The 17,857-nt window shown below is 34.1% G+C and overlaps 1 protein-coding gene, 1 long non-coding RNA gene and 1 other non-coding gene across 4 annotated transcripts; 1 reads left to right on the forward strand and 2 right to left on the reverse strand.

Moving 5' to 3' along the window:
* Positions 1-3,150: 3,150 nt before the first annotated feature.
* Positions 3,151-5,145, reverse strand: LOC149498782 (uncharacterized). The gene is made up of 2 exons (XR_016319639.1): positions 4,519-5,145; positions 3,151-3,504 (listed from the first exon to the last, which is right to left on the reverse strand). It is a non-coding gene; the product is annotated as an uncharacterized LOC149498782 (long non-coding RNA).
* A 4,775-nt stretch (positions 5,146-9,920) lies between these two features.
* On the forward strand, positions 9,921-10,027 carry LOC149498783 (small nucleolar RNA R71). The gene has a single exon (XR_016319109.1). It is a non-coding gene; the product is annotated as a small nucleolar RNA R71 (small nucleolar RNA).
* Positions 10,028-14,891: 4,864 nt separating this feature from the next.
* LOC105628465 (uncharacterized) lies at positions 14,892-17,628 on the reverse strand. Of its 2 annotated transcripts, none has more exons than XM_089717784.1 (4): positions 16,901-17,628; positions 16,360-16,485; positions 15,718-16,247; positions 14,892-15,634 (listed from the first exon to the last, which is right to left on the reverse strand). In XM_089717784.1, exons 1-4 carry the CDS (start codon positions 17,388-17,390, stop codon positions 15,023-15,025), a joined length of 1,758 nt encoding a protein of 585 aa, XP_089573910.1. In that variant the 5' UTR covers positions 17,391-17,628; the 3' UTR covers positions 14,892-15,022. The 2 variants fall into 2 exon arrangements, with proteins under 2 accessions (XP_089573910.1, XP_089573908.1); XM_089717782.1 differs by having other exon boundaries at positions 16,330-16,485; positions 16,901-17,627.
* Positions 17,629-17,857: the final 229 nt, after the last annotated feature.

Consider the following 17,857-nt stretch of genomic DNA (forward strand, 5'->3'; position numbering starts at 1 on the left):
CATCATCACTTTCTAATGTTCTAGAAGTAGAGTCAGTTTCATCAAACACAACATGAATAGATTCTTCTATAACTAGAGTCTTTTTATTAAATACTCTATATGCTTTACTATTATTAGAATATCCTAGAAAAATCCCTTCATAAGACTTAGCATCAAATTTAGCAAGATGATTTTTCTTGTTATCTAGAATAAAGCATTTGCACCCGAAGATATGAAAATAACCAATATTTGGTTTTCTACCTTTGTATAGCTCATATGGAGTCTTTTTAAGTTTAGATCTTACCAAAGCCCTGTTTAGAATATAACAGGCAGTGTTAACTGCTTTTGCCCAGAAATACTTTGGTAGTTTAGAATCAATTAGCATGGTTCTGGCCATTTCTTGAAGTGTTCTATTCTTGTGTTCCACCACTCCATTTTATTGAGGTGTTCTAGGTGCTGAGAAGTTATGGAAGATTCCTGTCTCGTTGCAAAAAGCATCGAATTTCTGATTTTCAAATTCTCCTCCATGATCACTTTTAATTGCCGTGATGTTGTATCCTTTCTCATTCTGTATTCTCTTGCAAAGATGAACAAACATGTCATATGACTCATCCTTATTTCTAAGGAAGAGTGTCTAGGTGAATTTTGAGTAATCATCTACAATAACAAATGCATAGAATTTTCCTCCAAGACTAGAAGGAGTAATTGGACCAAATAAATCAAGGTGTAGCAATTCTAAAGGTCTAGAAGTAGAAACCATGCCCTTGGATTTAAAAGAAGTTTTGGTTTGTTTGCCCATTTGACAAGCATCACAAATGTGATCTTTTTCAAATTTCAACTTTGGCAAACCACGAACCAAATCTTTCTTAGATAGTTTAGAAATAAGGTGCATGCTTGCATGTCCAAGTCTTTTATGCCATAACCAACTAGAATTATCAATAGAAACTAAACATATATCCTGGTTATGCATATCAGAGAGATCTACTAGGTATATATTTCCAAACCTTTTTCCAACGAATAAGGTTTATTATCATGCATGTTGTGAACTTCACAATGAGAAGGTTCAAAGATCACTCTTCTATTTTTATCACAAATCTGACTAACACTCAACAAGTTGTAATGTAATCCTTCTACTAAGCATACATCTTCTATTGAGGGATTAGAACCTACCACACCAATACCAACGATTTTACCTTTTGCTTTGTCTCCAAAGCTTACTGTACCTCCCTTTTTCTTTTCTAATCTGGTGAACTTCTTTTTGTCACCAGTCATATGCCTAGAGCAAGCGCTGTCCATGTACCACATCTCTGTTTTCAGCTCGCTCCTTAGACACATCTGAAAAGATCAAGCAGATTTAGGTACCCAACTCATATTGGGTCCTGGAGGATTAGTGGTAACAGGTGCACTATGATTTTTCTTTCTGTTGAAACTTTGATGTTCTAAAGTCACAACATTAGAAACATCATTTTTCTGATTAGAAACACGATTCAGTTTAGAAATGCTATCACAGTTAGAACTTGTCTTCTCTTTAGAAAACGATTCTGAAATTGATTTTAGAATTCTAATCTCAGTTTTCAAAGATTCATTTTCAGAATTCAGATTTTTGCATTTTTCTTCAAGATGTGTCAGATTTTCAGAAAATCGATTATTACAACTTTTAAGATCTTTGATTTCTATAATAAGATCTTTGCATGTAACTTCTTGATAAAAAGCATCTTTTAAATGATTACTTTCAGATTTTAATTTTCTGAAATCTTTCTTTAGAACTTTATGCTTTCTAACAAGCTTCTCAAACTCATTGAAAAGATTATTGTAAGTATTTAGAAGATTATTTTCTGATTCAGGTTCAGAAATACTTACAGTGCTTTCTTCATTCTCATGGACCGTTGCATTTGTTTCGTTGATTCCAGCTTTCTGTGTTGAAGTCAGAGTGCTTATTTCTTTGGAGTCAGAATCGATAGTAGCCATTAAACAGATATTAGCTATTTCTTCTTGATCACTGTGGCTTTCAGGATTAGAATCATCTGAATCACTCTATGCAGCTACAAAAGCTAGCTTCAGCTTCTCTTTCATTGACTTCTTTTTCAATTTAGGACAATTAGGCTTGATATGTCCAGGTTTGTTGCATTCATAACAAACCACTTCAGAAGGTTCTTTCTTAGGTAAGTTACTATTTTTGGATGGAAAGTTCTTTTTGTTAAACTTTTTCTGTGGCCTTCCACCCTTTCTATAGAACTTTTTAAATCTTTTAGCAACAAGTGCTAAATCATCACTATCAAGATCAGAAGAACTTTCTTCACTAGAATCTACTCTCAAAGCCAGTCCTTTCTTTTTCTTATCTTCTGTAGTTAAAGAAGATTTCATTTCTTCTGAAACAAGAGCTCCTATAAGATAATCATAAGTGACGGGAGTCTATTTGTAATTGGCCGGTGTCAAATCCGCCAAAATTAATAATCTCACTACCAATTTAAAGAGCTTGAAGAAAATGGTGAGTAAGGTCGAAATCCACAGAGACTAGAGATTAAAAATATTATTTTTAATACCAGAAAGTAAAAATGAATTATGAATGGGAGGATTGGAAAAATTATTGAATCTAGCAAAAATAGTAATTTAAAAATGGGAAATTCAATTGGAGAAATATTTTCAGCCAAGGTCAATCTTGTACTAGTTCTTCGTGTTGATCACTGAATTCAAATTGACTCATTAACATAATCAATAAATTGGTTATGGTTACCAAAAATGCTTTAAACAACCTAGTCTTTCCGTAGTAACAGAATAAGCAAGACAACGCGTTTTGATTAATCCCTTACCAAATACTAATTTTGACACGCGCCTAAAATTAAAATATATTGGTAGCATTAAGAATAAGAAAGACCCAATTCAATCTAATAAACAACATGTGTAGTCTATTCAAGAAGATCGTTTATCCCTTTAATATAACTTGAAAATCTGGCTCTAAACAAGCTATATTAATTGCTACAAATTGTTAACTCAATCAAACAATTACGGATTTGATTGTATTAACTAGCACTTGTCACTCTAAATTAATCAAATAACTGGCCATTTACTTAATTAAATAGAACAACAATATCCATCTAAACCATTAATTGCAAGAGATAAACAAATATTGAAGAGTTAAATGAGTAAAAAGAAGAACAATTCTCACAACACTTCGGTAGAACTAGCACTTGATTAAACCTTAAGCTGGAATTGAAAGAATTTAGCCACGTATGGCCATTTCCAAGCTTACAAACTAAAGAAAAGAATTATTAACTCAAAACTCTGATATCCCTACTAATAGCCCATCTCCCCCTTTTATAGAAGAGAAGAGAAGACTATTTCAAAGGAAACTGAAAAAATATATTTACAATCAAATCAAATCCAACAAAATAAAATCCCATGATCCTCTCTATTCTTCAAAACCTTTGAATAAATCTTCCAAAAAGAATCCAGCAGCTCCTCATCCTCTGACTTAGTGATTTTATCCCAAAAAGGCAAATAAATAGAGTCAACTAATACCTGCATCTATTTAATCACATAGACCAACAAACCCATCAAAAATACCAAATTATATGACTAAAATAGTTACATTTTCATAGGTTATTCGGCACAAATAATAAACCCATCAAATTCCCCCACACTTAATATTTGCTTGTCCTCAAGGAAAAACTCAATCTACACAAAAGGAAATTCACCCAACTCTTCACAACTCTTATAAGAACATCCTTAGAAAAGCAACCTTAATTACAAAAGTAAAGTTGAGTTGAATATTCAAATCTGAAATCTATGGAGAATAAAGAATTGAATTTACATTCTTTCAAACATAATAGACTAGGCTTGAACTTTGTAATTTTTAAACATGCAATTTAAATTCCATATCAATTAAACCATTGCTTAAAGAATTACTTGTTAAACAGCTTGGTCACAGAAAATCATTGCAATCACACACAAAACAAATAATGCTGAACTTTTATTTATTTATTTATTTTATTATTATTATTTTTTTTTTTTTTTTGTGCTTGAACATTTATCAATTGCCTGAGTGTGTCATCATTGGTAACCCGCTTGTGGGTACTTGGAGTCACAAACTCAAGTGGCTACTAACACTACTCTTTGCCCAAACTCGGACAGCGGAGTACCTTGATTGCTCAAGTCTTAATTTAATTACTTGCTTTTTTTTTTTTTCTCGGTAACCTTAAATTCAAAAGTAAACACACACATACTCATCTCCATACCCAAGCCATTTATACAATAATTGGAAAAGCAATGGATGTGAATTATGATCAAGCAATTCAAAAATTTAACCATGATTCATTCAAGCCTCATATATTATGTCAAAAAGAATAACTAAATTCAATAATTTATTCTAAATGGACAAGAGATAATAGCTACCAAATTAACTTTACTTAAGTAATTAAGAGGGTTTTCTATTGAATTCAAAGGGCTGTTCTAAGTTAAGATAAAATTCCCTAATCATCATAATTTTAGCTACCCAAAATCAATATCAAATTCAAGCAAATATTAGAACAAATTACTCACATTTTAACAAGACCCAACAAAATTGCTGCTGATTATTACAATACCCAGCAAAATTTAACCAAAACAATTAGCAATTGAACCCAAATTTCAGCAAAATTAGAACCCTATTTCATATTAATGATTTTTCTAGCTCAAAATTCCCTCCCCCACACTTAAATTACATTGTCCCAATGTAATACCCAACACAAATCCAAGCAAATAAAAACGGAAATTGAAATTTATGTCCAAGAAAACTTACCTGAACTGCTGGACTTGAGATCTAAAACCAAAACAGGGGACGCATCTATTGGGTACAAAACCTTCGAACACTGCTACTAGAAGAAGAGGGAATGGCTCCGCAGCTACTGATTGGGCTCTATTTTTGCTGGCGTTGGGCGATCTGAACAGAGACTGAACGATTGCTGCTTCGCGTGGAGGAGAGAGTCACTTCTCCTTTTCTTTTCTTTTGTTCTCACCTTACTCACGTGTTGTATATATGAGTCAAAAACAAAATAGGAGAACATAATATACTAAGAAAAAGCCCACACTTGACGCTTATAAGGCCTATTAAAATTTCATATTCCATTAAACTCTCCCAAGGAAAGATCACGGCTTCTGCATCCAAAAACAATCAAATTGGATCATTTTATTAAAGAAGATGACTAAAAATAAATAAATAAATAAATAAAATTAAAAAAAAAACTCTATTATTTTTTTTTATTCATCTACTATTTTATTTTCAAACTTCCTACTTTCAAACCTGAACCTTAGGAATTTCTAATGATATTTCCTCTGTTGCTGCTCGAAATCCCTCATAGGATGGTTTCAATCGGTGCCCATTAACCTTAAAAATTTTATTAGTCTCTAAACTATGAATTTCCACTGCACCATGAGGAAAAATATTGATAACCACAAAAGGTCCAATCCATCTTGACCTTAACTTTACTGGAAACAATTTCAGTCTTGAATGATAGAGTAAAACTTTCTGGCCAATTAAAAATTGCTTTCTTGAAATTGAATTATCATGAAAGGCCTTAGTTTTCTCCTTGTAAATCCGAGAACTCTCATAAGCATCATTTCTAATCTCTTCCAGCTCCTGTAACTACAACTTCCTATGTTCTCCAACAGCATCCACGTCCATATTGCATTTCTTTACAGCCCAATAAGCTCGATGTTCTAATTCGACCGGTAAATGGCATGGTTTCCCAAAAACCATTCGGTAAGGAGACATTCCTATAGGTGTTTTATAGGCTGTGCGATACGCCCACAGAGCATCATCTAAACGCAAACTCCAATCCTTTCGATTTGGACTCACTGTTTTCTCTAGAATTGACTTAATTTCCCTATTCGATACTTCCGCTTGCCCGCTTGTCTGAGGATGGTAGGCAGTAGAAGTTCGATGAGTAACCCCATATTTCTTGAAGAGGGCTTCCATTGTCTTATTACAAAAATGTGTCCCTCGATCGCTAATGATAGCTCTTGGAGTTCCAAACCTGGCAAAAATATTAGACTTCACAAAATCCACAACAGTTTTAGCATTATCATTTCGACAAGCCTTAGCTTCTACCCACTTAGAAACATAATCAACAGCAAGCAATATGTAAGTGTAACCAAAAGAAGTAGGAAAAGGACCCATGAAGTCTATACCCCACACATCAAAAATTTCACAAATCAAAATAGGATTAAGGGGCATTTGATCTCTATGTCCTAAATTTCCAGTTCTTTGACAATTAGCACAAGCTTTACAAAAAATATATGAATCATGGAATAATGTTGGCCAATAAAATCCACATTCAAGAACCTTACGAGCTGTTCTCTTAGGTCCAAAATGACCACCACAAGCATAAGAATGACAAAATGTAAGAATGGACTCAACCTCATCATTAGTGACACACCTTCTAATTATTTGATCTGAACAATATTTCCACAAATAAGGGTCATCCCAGGCATAGTATTTGGCATCACTTTTAATTTTATTTTTTTCATGCTTAGTTAAATCATCAGGCAATGATCTAGTAACTAAGTAATTGACAATGTCAGCAAACCAAGGAGTACTATCACTTAAAGAGAAAAGATACTCATCTGGAAATGCATCATTTAAAGGTAGAGTTTCCTCTGTCAAAGGTACCCAGCTAAGATGGTCTGCCACCAAATTTTCAGATCCCCTCTTATCTCTAATTTCTATATCAAATTCTTATAGTAACAAGATCCATCTTATTAGCCTAGGTTTAGCTTCTTTCTTCTTCAACAAATACCGCAGAGCTGCATGATCAGAAAACACAATAACCTTAGTGCAAAGCAAATAAGAACGGAATTTTTCTAAAGCAAATACAATAGCTAACAGTTCTTTTTCCGTTGTGGAGTAGTTGCTTTGAGCACTATCAAGCGTTCTTGAGGCATAATAAATAACATGAGGTTCCTTGCCAACTCTCTGCCCAAGAACAGCCCCTACAGCATGATTGCTAGCGTCACACATTATCTCAAATGGAAAATTCCAGTTTGGAGCTTGAACAATAGGGGCTGTGATCAACTTCTCTTTCAATATGTCAAATGCTTGCTTACAGGCTTCATCAAACTGAAAATCAACATCCTTTTGCAACAGTTTACATAAAGGTTGAGCAATATTTGAGAAGTCCTTGATAAATCGCCGATAAAAGCCTGTATGTCCAAGAAAAGAGCGAACTTCCCGTACACTTACGAGGTAAGGTAAAGATTTTATAACATCGACTTTTGCCTTATCTACCTCTATACCCCTAGAAGAAACAACATGACCCAAAATAAGCCCTTGATCAACCATAAAATGACATTTTTCATAATTAAGAACAAGGTTACATTCTAAGCATCTTCCCAAAACTTTTTCAAGATTTATTAAACATTCATCAAAAGAATTTCCATAAACAGTAAAATCGTCCATAAAAACTTCTATAATGTTCTCTACAAAATCAGAAAAGATACTTACCATACACCGTTGAAACGTTGCAGGGGCATTGCAAAGCCCAAACGGCATTCGTCGGTAAGCAAAAGTTCCAAATGGACATGTGAACGTTGTCTTTTCTTGATCTTCAGGTGCAACTGGAATTTGATAAAATCCTGAATATCCATCTATACAACAATAATGAGTTCTACCCGCTAACCTTTCAAGCATCTGGTCAATAAATGGCAGCGGAAAGTGGTCTTTCCTCGTTGCTACATTTAGTTTCCTGTAATCTATACAAACACGCCATCCATTTTGAACTCGAGTAGGAACTAACTCACCATCGGGATTTTCTACCACAGTAATGCCCGTTTTCTTAGGTACTACATGAACGGGGCTTACCCACTTGCTATCCGAAATTGGATAAATCACACCAGAATCCAAAAGCTTTATGATTTCTTTCTTGACAACCTCCATCATAGGTGGGTTAAGACGCCTCTGTGCTTCTCTCCTTGGCCTGCTATCTTCTTCAAGCAAAATTTTATGCATGCATATGGATGGACTTATGCCTTTAATGTCAGCAATAGTCCACCCTATAGCATTCTTATACTTCATAAGAACCTGAATTAACTTCTCCTCCTCCTCCTTTTTGAGTTTATTGGAAATAATCACTGGAAGGGTTTCTTCTTCACCCAAAAACACATACTTCAATTGTTGGGGCAGCGGCTTAAGCTCCAATTTTGGTGGCTGCAAAACAGAAGGCAAAAGAGCACGGTGACATTTAGGTAAATTAATTATAGGTCCATCACTTACCTTAGGGTCTTGTGCTTTTAATGCAAGCACCACTTCATGCAATTCTTCTTCAATCACAAACTTTTCTTCAAGCTTTCCAAGGCTCTCTGAATTTAAGTCATTGCAAAGCACAACCTTAAGCTTATCTTCTTCATTCAAATGAAGCACTTTTTCAGTTAATGGTTCAATAACATCTATGCCACAAACAGAAGAAACATCATTGGGAAATTTCATGGCATCATAAACATTAAATTTAATCACCTCACCATCAAATTCCATAGTTAACGTCCCCTCATACACATCTATCTTAGTTCTAGCGGTACTAAGAAAGGGTCTTCCAAGCAGTAAATTACAGGAATTAGAAGATTTATCATCCTCCATATTAATAACATAAAAATCTGCTGGAAATATTAAGTTATTCACCTGAACTAACACATCTTCCAACACTCCCTTGGGGTAAACTATAGATCTATCGGCAAGAACAATAAGTATCCCAGTTTCTTTTAAAGGGCCAGCATTTAGTTGCAAATAAATAGAATAGGGCATTACATTTATTGATGCTCCTAAATCACACATAGCCTTATCAATCCCGAAATTACCAATTTGACAAGGTATGGCAAACATACCTTTATCTTTGCATTTTTGGGGTAATTTTCTTTGAAGCACAGCAGAAACATTTTCTCCCACATCAATATACCCAGATAATTTCTTTTTATTAGTGCACAACTCTTTAAGAAACTTTGCGTACCTGGGTATTTTCTTGATAGCATCGAGCAGTGGAATATTGATTTCCACTTTCCGGAATATGTCAAGAATTTCTTTCTCTTCTTCTTCCCTCTTAGACTTGGCAAATCTTTGAGGAAAAGGGGGTTGAATCTTCAGAATTTCAGATTTCTCCAACTCCGCACCATCGGTTGGCTTGACCTTCTCTACTTCTTCCTCTGGTACCAAGTCACGTACACAATTTTTTGCTGCTGGAATTTCCAACTCCTTGCCACTCCTCAAAGTAATTGCATTTGCATTCTGTTTCGGATTCAAAATAGTTTGAGAAGGTAACTTACCTTGAGACTCTAACTTACCCAATGAAGTGGCTAATTGGCTAACTTGGTTCTCCAAATTTTGGATGCTAGTTCGTGTCTCTTGCTGAAATTGCATAGTGTTAGTAGCTTTAACAATGTCTTCAAGAGACATACCTGAACTAGAAGACCCATGATCAGGTGCTGGCTGCCTATTCTGAAATTTTGGAAAATTTGACGGCTTTGTTCCGTAGCTCAAATTTGGATGGTCTCGCCAGCCCGGATTATAGGTGTTTGAATACGGATCATATTTCCGTTGAGGACCTGAAAAATTTCCCATTGCATTGGCTTGTTCTTGACTTTCATCTTGCAAAGTTGGACACATGTCTGTAGGATGTCCAGTATAGGCGCAAATTCCACAAGCTTTAACTTGCTGCCCTTTTCCTACAACTAAATTCCGAACCAAAGATGTTAAATCATTAATTTTATTTTCAAGAGAAGAAACACTTACCTCATTAATATTTCTCGAAGGTTCATGGCGATACCCGAATTGTTGAGAATTTGCAGCCATCGTGGAAATCAATTCCCTTGCGGCTTGGGGAGTTTTATTATCAATTGCTCCACCACTTGCTGCATCTATCATTTGCCTCTCCATAGGTAATAAACCTTCATAAAAATACTGTATTAAGGCTTGATCAGAAAATCCATGTTGCGGACAGCTTGCGCACATTTTCTTAAATCTCTCCCAATACTCATGTAGAGTTTCATTATTCTTTTGTCGACTCCCACAAATATCTCTTCTAATGCTGGCAGCCCTTGAGGCAGGAAAGAATTTATCTAAGAAAGTTCTTACCATTTCTGTCCATGATGTAATAGATCCGGATGGCAAATAAAATAACCACTCTTTGGCAGAATCGGCTAAAGAGAAAGGAAAAGCTCTTAATTTTATTTGTTCCTCAGAAATTCCATGGGGTTTCATGGTAGAGCATACAACATGAAATTCTTTTAAATGTTTGTGAGGATCTTCATCCAACAAACCTCTAAAAGTGGGCAATAATTGGATCAAACCTGATTTAAGCTCAAATGCAGCCTCCAAGGCTGGGTATGTGATGCAAAGAGGAGTTTGATTAATTGGAGGTGTTGCCAACTCCCTTAATGTTCTCTGATCAGCCATCTCCTCTTCCAGTTCAAACTCACCTAAACTTTCAGAAAGTTCAAGAACAACAGTCTCTTCTGGGTGTGAAGTAGTTGTAGGAACTTCAGGATCAATTGTTTGCTCTAGAGTTACTGTAGCAACTGTAGACAATTGTTTCTTCTGCTTTGCCTCTTTTCTCAATCGTCTAGCAGTTTTCTCGATTTCAAAATCGTATTGGAGATCACCTGTACTATCTGATCTGGTCATAAAAAAAAATATAATTAATTAACTCTAGTCCCCGGCAACGGCGCCAAAATTTGGCCGGTGTCAAATCCGCCAAAATTAATAATCTCACTACCAATTTAAAGAGCTTGAAGAAAATGGTGAGTAAGGTCGAAATCCACAGAGACTAGAGATTAAAAATATTATTTTTAATACCAGAAAGTAAAAATGAATTATGAATGGGAGGATTGGAAAAATTATTGAATCTAGCAAAAATAGTAATTTAAAAATGGGAAATTCAATTGGAGAAATATTTCCAGCCAAGGTCAATCTTGTACTAGTTCTTCGTGTTGATCACTGAATTCAAATTGACTCATTAACATAATCAATAAATTGGTTATGGTTACCAAAAATGCTTTAAACAACCTAGTCTTTCCGTAGTAACAGAATAAGCAAGACAACGCGTTTTGATTAATCCCTTACCAAATACTAATTTTGACACGCGCCTAAAATTAAAATATATTGGTAGCATTAAGAATAAGAAAGACCCAATTCAATCTAATAAACAACATGTGTAGTCTATTCAAGAAGATCGTTTATCCCTTTAATATAACTTGAAAATCTGGCTCTAAACAAGCTATATTAATTGCTACAAATTGTTAACTCAATCAAACAATTACGGATTTGATTGTATTAACTAGCACTTGTCACTCTAAATTAATCAAATAACTGGCCATTTACTTAATTAAATAGAACAACAATATCCATCTAAACCATTAATTGCAAGAGATAAACAAATATTGAAGAGTTAAATGAGTAAAAAGAAGAACAATTCTCACAACACTTCGGTAGAACTAGCACTTGATTAAACCTTAAGCTGGAATTGAAAGAATTTAGCCACGTATGGCCATTTCCAAGCTTACAAACTAAAGAAAAGAATTATTAACTCAAAACTCTGATATCCCTACTAATAGCCCATCTCCCCCTTTTATAGAAGAGAAGAGAAGACTATTTCAAAGGAAACTGAAAAAATATATTTACAATCAAATCAAATCCAACAAAATAAAATCCCATGATCCTCTCTATTCTTCAAAACCTTTGAATAAATCTTCCAAAAAGAATCCAGCAGCTCCTCATCCTCTGACTTAGTGATTTTATCCCAAAAAGGCAAATAAATAGAGTCAACTAATACCTGCATCTATTTAATCACATAGACCAACAAACCCATCAAAAATACCAAATTATATGACTAAAATAGTTACATTTTCATAGGTTATTCGGCACAAATAATAAACCCATCAGTAATTCATGACAGTTCCTATAGAATCCCATTTTCTAGGTAGAATTCTAAGGATTTTCTTAACAAGCTCATCTTCTGAAATTTCCTTTCCAAGAGTTCTCAAAGGATTAACTATATTAGTAAATCTAGAATTTAATTCTGCAATAGTTTCTCCTTCCTTCATACTGAACATTTCATATTCTCTCCAAATGATGTTTATTCTGGATTCTTTTACTCTATCTGTACCCTCATAGGTTACTTTAAGTTTTTCCCAAACTTCTGTCGCAGATTTACATCCAGACACTTTGTTATATTCAGTTGCATCTAAAGCACAATGAAGAATATTAATGGCTTTCACATTTCCAGCAATGTCATTCCAATCAGCATCTGTATATTCTTCTTCTGTTTTTCTAATTAACTCATCTCCTACAACTTTCATGGGAATACGAGGACCAGTGATAACATTCCTCCAGCAGTTTATATCAACTGATTTCATGAAATTCTCCATTCTAGTTTTCCAGTAAGAGTAATTTGAGCCATTGAACAAAGGAGGTCTAGAAACAGATTGTCCTTCTAAAGAAGAAAGAGGAAGTGGGGTTGCCATGGGATCTTATCTCTTAAGCGGTTAAGCTTTGGTAAGTCAAGAGCCAGTGCTCTGATACCAGATTGTGGGTCCCGTATATGTATGGCACAACCCAAGAGGGGGGGTGAATTGGGTTTTCTAAAAACAGATATAAACTTTAGAAATTCTAAACAAAATATAGAATTCTAAGTGCAGCGGAAAAACAAAGAACTTTGTGAGAATAGAATATGGATTAGAATCACCTCATAATGTTCTATTTATAAAAGATAGAAAGTCTGTGCAAAGTGCAGCTATTGATTAGAACAGCTTCACACTGACTTATTCAATATCAGAACTTCTTTATGAAGGAAAGCTATTGAAATTAGAACTTTCTCATAAAGTTTAGAAAATCATATAAAGCTATGTGAAAGACAGTTATTGAATTCAAAACTTCTTCACAGAGCCTTAATCAAGTATCAGAACAACTTTATGATGGAAAGCTATTGTGATTAGAACTTCCTCATAAAGTTTAGAAAATTAATTAGAAACCCAAGCAGTGAAATATACTGTGAATAGAACAACAGTTAGAACATGGTATATTCACTTATTAGAATTCCAGAGTTCTAATGTTCAGAAAAGATAAGACATATTACCGTTTTAGAACATCTGAATCATTAACAGTTTTAGCATTTCTAAAAATTAAACCGAGGTGTTATAAAGATAGTATCAAGCAAACTTCAGAAATAAAAAGATCAACACAGAGATTTATAGTGGTTCGGCACTAACTCGCCTACGTCCACTCCCCAAGACGCATCTTGGGATCCTCTACTATGTTATCTCTTTTAAAGGGTAAGAGACAAACCAACAGTACAAGGCAATAGATCAACACCTAGATCTACCCTTTTGTCCCACTAGATTTTCCAAAGGTTCTAGTTAACCTCAACCCTTTCTGTTTTTGGCAGAGTACAGAAACTGAATTCAAGACATTGAAATCCCACACATGGAGAAGGTCGCTTGATAACCTTTATCACAATAGCTTCTAACCTAAGCTATTACACACAAAAGTTTAACAAATAAAGAGTCTGTCTACTATAGATTACAGAATTTAAATAGACAGAAAGAAACGCACATATAAGCACAGGAAAAACAGTTTATCAGATTAGAAGATCGATTAGAACACAGAACCGTTTTTCAAAAGAAATTGTAAAAATTCTTTTCACTTTAAAGATAAAAACGTTAAGTGTAGAGATGAAAAGAAAAATGGGGGTAGAGAGTAAGTTTTGAGAGATAAAGATTTGATCAATGTGAGAATGCTCTTAAAACGAAAACTCTTACTTCACCAAAGTTCAAGACGTGAAAGCTTCTTTATATAGAGAGCTAAGAAGCTGTCACCTTTGGAAGAGAATATTTTATTTTGAAATCAGAATATCTTCTTTCCTTATTTAGAAGATATGAAAATCTTTGTTACCAAAAATTTATTTTATCCTTTTTGGTAAGAGAATAAAACTCGATTTTGCTTTCCTCTAAACAAAAGATTTTCGGCAGCATTATTTGGAAAATATTTTTACGGAAGGATGCTCTTACTAAAAACGAAAAGGATTCTCCTTCGTTTTATAAGGTAAGAAAATAAATTTAAGTACTTTAGATCTTTCAAAATATATTTCCGAAAAGTATATGATTTTATTACCAAAAACATTAGAGAAGAAATTTCTTTAGTTTTAGGAAATTAAATCTTTTCGATTTAAAGAATATTTTTTGAAAACAAATAAAAGAATTTATTTTGAGAAAATCTATTTTCCGAAAAATATTTTTGAGAGAAAAAAAATAATTTATGTGCTCATATATGGATTTTCTCTCTATCCTACAAAGTATCCTAAATACCTAACTACTAGGGTCTTCGGATAATCTTCATGCTCAATGTAGGACTTGCCTTGTACGATTTCTTTCCAAACAAATTCTGCATAAAATATTAGTACAAATAATATAATTTTAAATTTATTTATTTTGTATTAATCATCAAAATCCGAGATTAGAAATTGACCCTTGAGCCAACAGATAATAAATAGAAAATGCCAAAGAAGGTAAAAGTCTAAACGTCAAAATTGAATTTAAAGAGCAAAATTAATACACCAACCAACCAGCAAAAAGAAAGTGTGAGGTCTTGCTGAACATTATTTGTTTGGCCGTCATAGTTGGTCAAGATTTCCTTTTTTCTTTTCTATCTTATAATAATTGAATGTCAAGATTACAAGTCTTTGTACCAACAAGCTGTGTTATTCCATACATACACGGTCTCTACCTAAGTCATCATTTATTTGCTTTATTGGCAAAATTAGTTGTTTAAATAGCATTTAGTTGTGAGTTGTTTGAGTATATTTTTATAAAATGTAGCCTTAACCTATAAAAATTAGTTCAAATGCTAGCATTTTGACTAAAAGTTATTTAAAAAGCTATTGTTGAACACACCCGTAGTCTTAACCAAAGCTGTCAGCTTTTGGATATTATAGACAGACAAATTTATTTCCATATCATCCACACTTACAAATCTTGTTCTTATTACAAGTCTTTGAATGAAAAATAGCTACAATTGAATAAAAAAATCTAGCTAAAAGACCACTTCTTCGCTTTGTTTGCCAAAAATGCTAGGCCCAAATGTTGAATAGACAATTTCAACCAATAGAGGAAACTGCAGAAGTGCAAATAAGGTGACAGGTACACAAGCTACAGCTCCAATTGGAACTGCAATCCACTGGACTTTATGAAACAAAACCAAGTGAAAAGCTCCACTGAAGGCTGCTAACATGGAAGCTATTGAGAAAAATAAGGTTATAAGACCAATGCTCAATCTCATAGGCAAGGCTTTAAGAAAATCTTCTTCTGCATATCGGGATGTGAGCATTCCAAGAAACATTAGCAGCGAAGTAGATGAAGAGAAAAGGGCTAAGACATCTGAAATAGCGAAAATCATAAAAGATGTTTGGTTTAAGTAATTGGGAATCCCTTGACCACTGTTGCCACCTGGAACAGTAAAAGCTGCTGCAAAAACTACAGTAAGAACAAGTGCAGCAACAGTTGCACATGATGTTGCTGTTCCCTTCATCCATTTCTCGCCTTTCTTAACCAGATCCTTGTGCTTCTCAGTGAACACCTCTCTTGGAGTTTTTTCATCGTTATTTTTCTCTTCTTTGTATGATGGCTGGACAACCTTCTCCACTTCCTGTGCAAAATTTTACAACTGATTTATGGAAAATAAACTAGGAAATTAAGATTGTCTGTTCTAAGTTTATATTTATATATAACCTTAAACCATTGCAGTTCTCTTTGCATTTGAAAAGCAGCACCAGAAATTTTGGTTGAAGGCTGCAAATCCCCTGCTAAATGCAACATGTTGTTGTCTGATTTATCGTGCAATTGTGTAAGAAAATGCTTATGCGTACCCATTTGATATAAGAGATTAAAGATTCTTTCTTGGCGGTATTGAACGGCAAGATGAAAGATTGTAAGCCCATCGTTTTTATTGCTAAGCCAAAGTACTTGAGGGTAGGCTTTAATAACCTCTATAACAAATTCTTGATTACCCGATCTAGCAGCTCTCCGAGATGCAGGTCCTAATATTTTATCAGCTTGTTTTACACCTGCTTTTCTAACTTCAGAAATCAAGAGTTTCAGTAGTTCCTTGGCTTGCTTATTCATCAATACTGTATTTTGTATGCGGTGCAGAAATTGAAATTGCTTCAGTTCTTTATTGTTTTCTCTTATTCTCCCTTTTTGATTCTCACCATCTCCATCTCCAGGAACAGTTTCTCTATTCGCATAAAAACCTACAAAATCTGCAATAAAAAAGGAACATTGTCTGTTTGATTCACGGAAAATAATAATTTGCAATGAATAGCATAGATGAATTAAGATCACCAGGACAAAAATGATACAATAGGTTCCCACAATATCCAAGCCGGCTTCCATTTGCAAATACTTTAGATTTTTCCGTCAATGCATCTAAAGCAGTTGAACCTCCTTGGTCTTCACGTGCTAATGCAGGATAGCGGTTCAATACATCAATTGCAATGTCTGTCATGAAGCATAATTTTGGCATTAATGTTAGGTACGTAAACCATATTTGAAATAAAGCATAGTAAAACGTGGTTGGGTAACAATTTTGAACTAGCTTTTAGTGTTTTGATCAACTCAAAATTATATTGTTCATTAGCTTTTAAGTAACTTTTTATGAAACATCAAACACTCTAACTTTTGTGTTTCACAAAGATTTTTTTTTTTTTTTTTGACAATGTACCCGACTGATTTTTCTTCCAAATTCAATTAATTAAACAGTAAATGTCATTTTCATCATTTTAAGTTAACCAGCTAAATAAGCAATTATTTCTATCAAATACTTCTAATTTACATTCCCTCTATTAACAGCTACCTACTAAAATAACTAATATTACACAACCATCAGACCATGAATACAAGAAATTGCACAAACCGTAAAAATCAGCAATTATCAGGTAACGGAGAAGTTTGACACCACTTTCACCAGCAAAAGGACTTGGATGCTCATCCTTCGTCGCTGATAGAAGAAAACTGACAGTTTCTTTATGGCCATATTGAGCAGCTTCACAGAGTGGCACCTGGTTCTCATCGTTTGTTGCTTGAGTTAATTTTGGATTCTTTTCCACCAGAAGCATAGCAACTTCTTTGTTGCCACAAATAGCAGCATGGTGAAGGTACGTGCTACCATTATAATTCTTTATTTCTAGTGCATCAGCTGGCAATTTTTCTATTAGATACTGTATAAATGCAATAGAGTGGCCAGCTCCTATTGCCACATGGAGAACAGTTTCTTGCAGGTCTGAGATGAAAGCAGTCAGCGCTCTAGAATCCTTTTCAATAATTCCTTTCGCAGTAATCATTTGGCCTTGTACTATTGCATCATACAGTGGCAAATAGCGGTCATAATCATTCGTTTCTTCCATTATCTTGCTCCTTTGTCAATCCCAAAAAATGAAAGAAGATGAAGAACAAGAATTTGTAATTTTAGATTATTATAAAATGGACCGAGCCGCAGAGATGGAAGCAGGTAGGTTCTGGTACTATATTATAAAATGTATCAAGCTTAACTTACTTGTCCATATCTTATATTTTCAATAAAAATATTATCCCGAATCAACGCGAGATAACATAGATTGTGTTCACATCAAATTATAAGTAAAAGAGTGTTGTTTTAAAGAGAGAATTTGGAATCTTCATTTGTATATTAATTCTTTGAGTAAAATTGGAGGAAATTCAACATTTATCACTTTTATGCTTTTGATTAAAAATCTCAAGGGAAAGAATTTGTTAGTCTTCAATTAGGGTTGCTGACAAGTTTGAGATTTGCATATTCTTTGAGTAAAATTGGAGGAAATTCAGCATATATAGCTTTTTGCTTTTGAACAAAATA

The sequence above is a fragment of the Jatropha curcas genome, chromosome 1, assembly GCF_041381405.1.
Source record: "Jatropha curcas cultivar XTBG-Jc1 chromosome 1, XTBG_Jcur_1.0, whole genome shotgun sequence".
Lineage (NCBI taxonomy): Eukaryota > Viridiplantae > Streptophyta > Magnoliopsida > Malpighiales > Euphorbiaceae > Jatropha > Jatropha curcas.

Bases quoted from the DNA above. Each gene is read 5' to 3' on its own strand.
- LOC105628465 (XM_089717782.1), bottom strand. From the start codon at position 17,390: ATGGAAGAAACGAATGATTATGACCGCTATTTGCCACTGTATGATGCA. The intron at 16,486-16,900 runs GTTTGTGCAATT...GCTTCATGACAG, and splicing joins GATAATTGCTGATTTTTACG to ACATTGCAATTGATGTATTG. The intron at 16,248-16,329 runs GTGATCTTAATT...TTTTTATTGCAG, and splicing joins ATTGTATCATTTTTGTCCTG to ATTTTGTAGGTTTTTATGCG.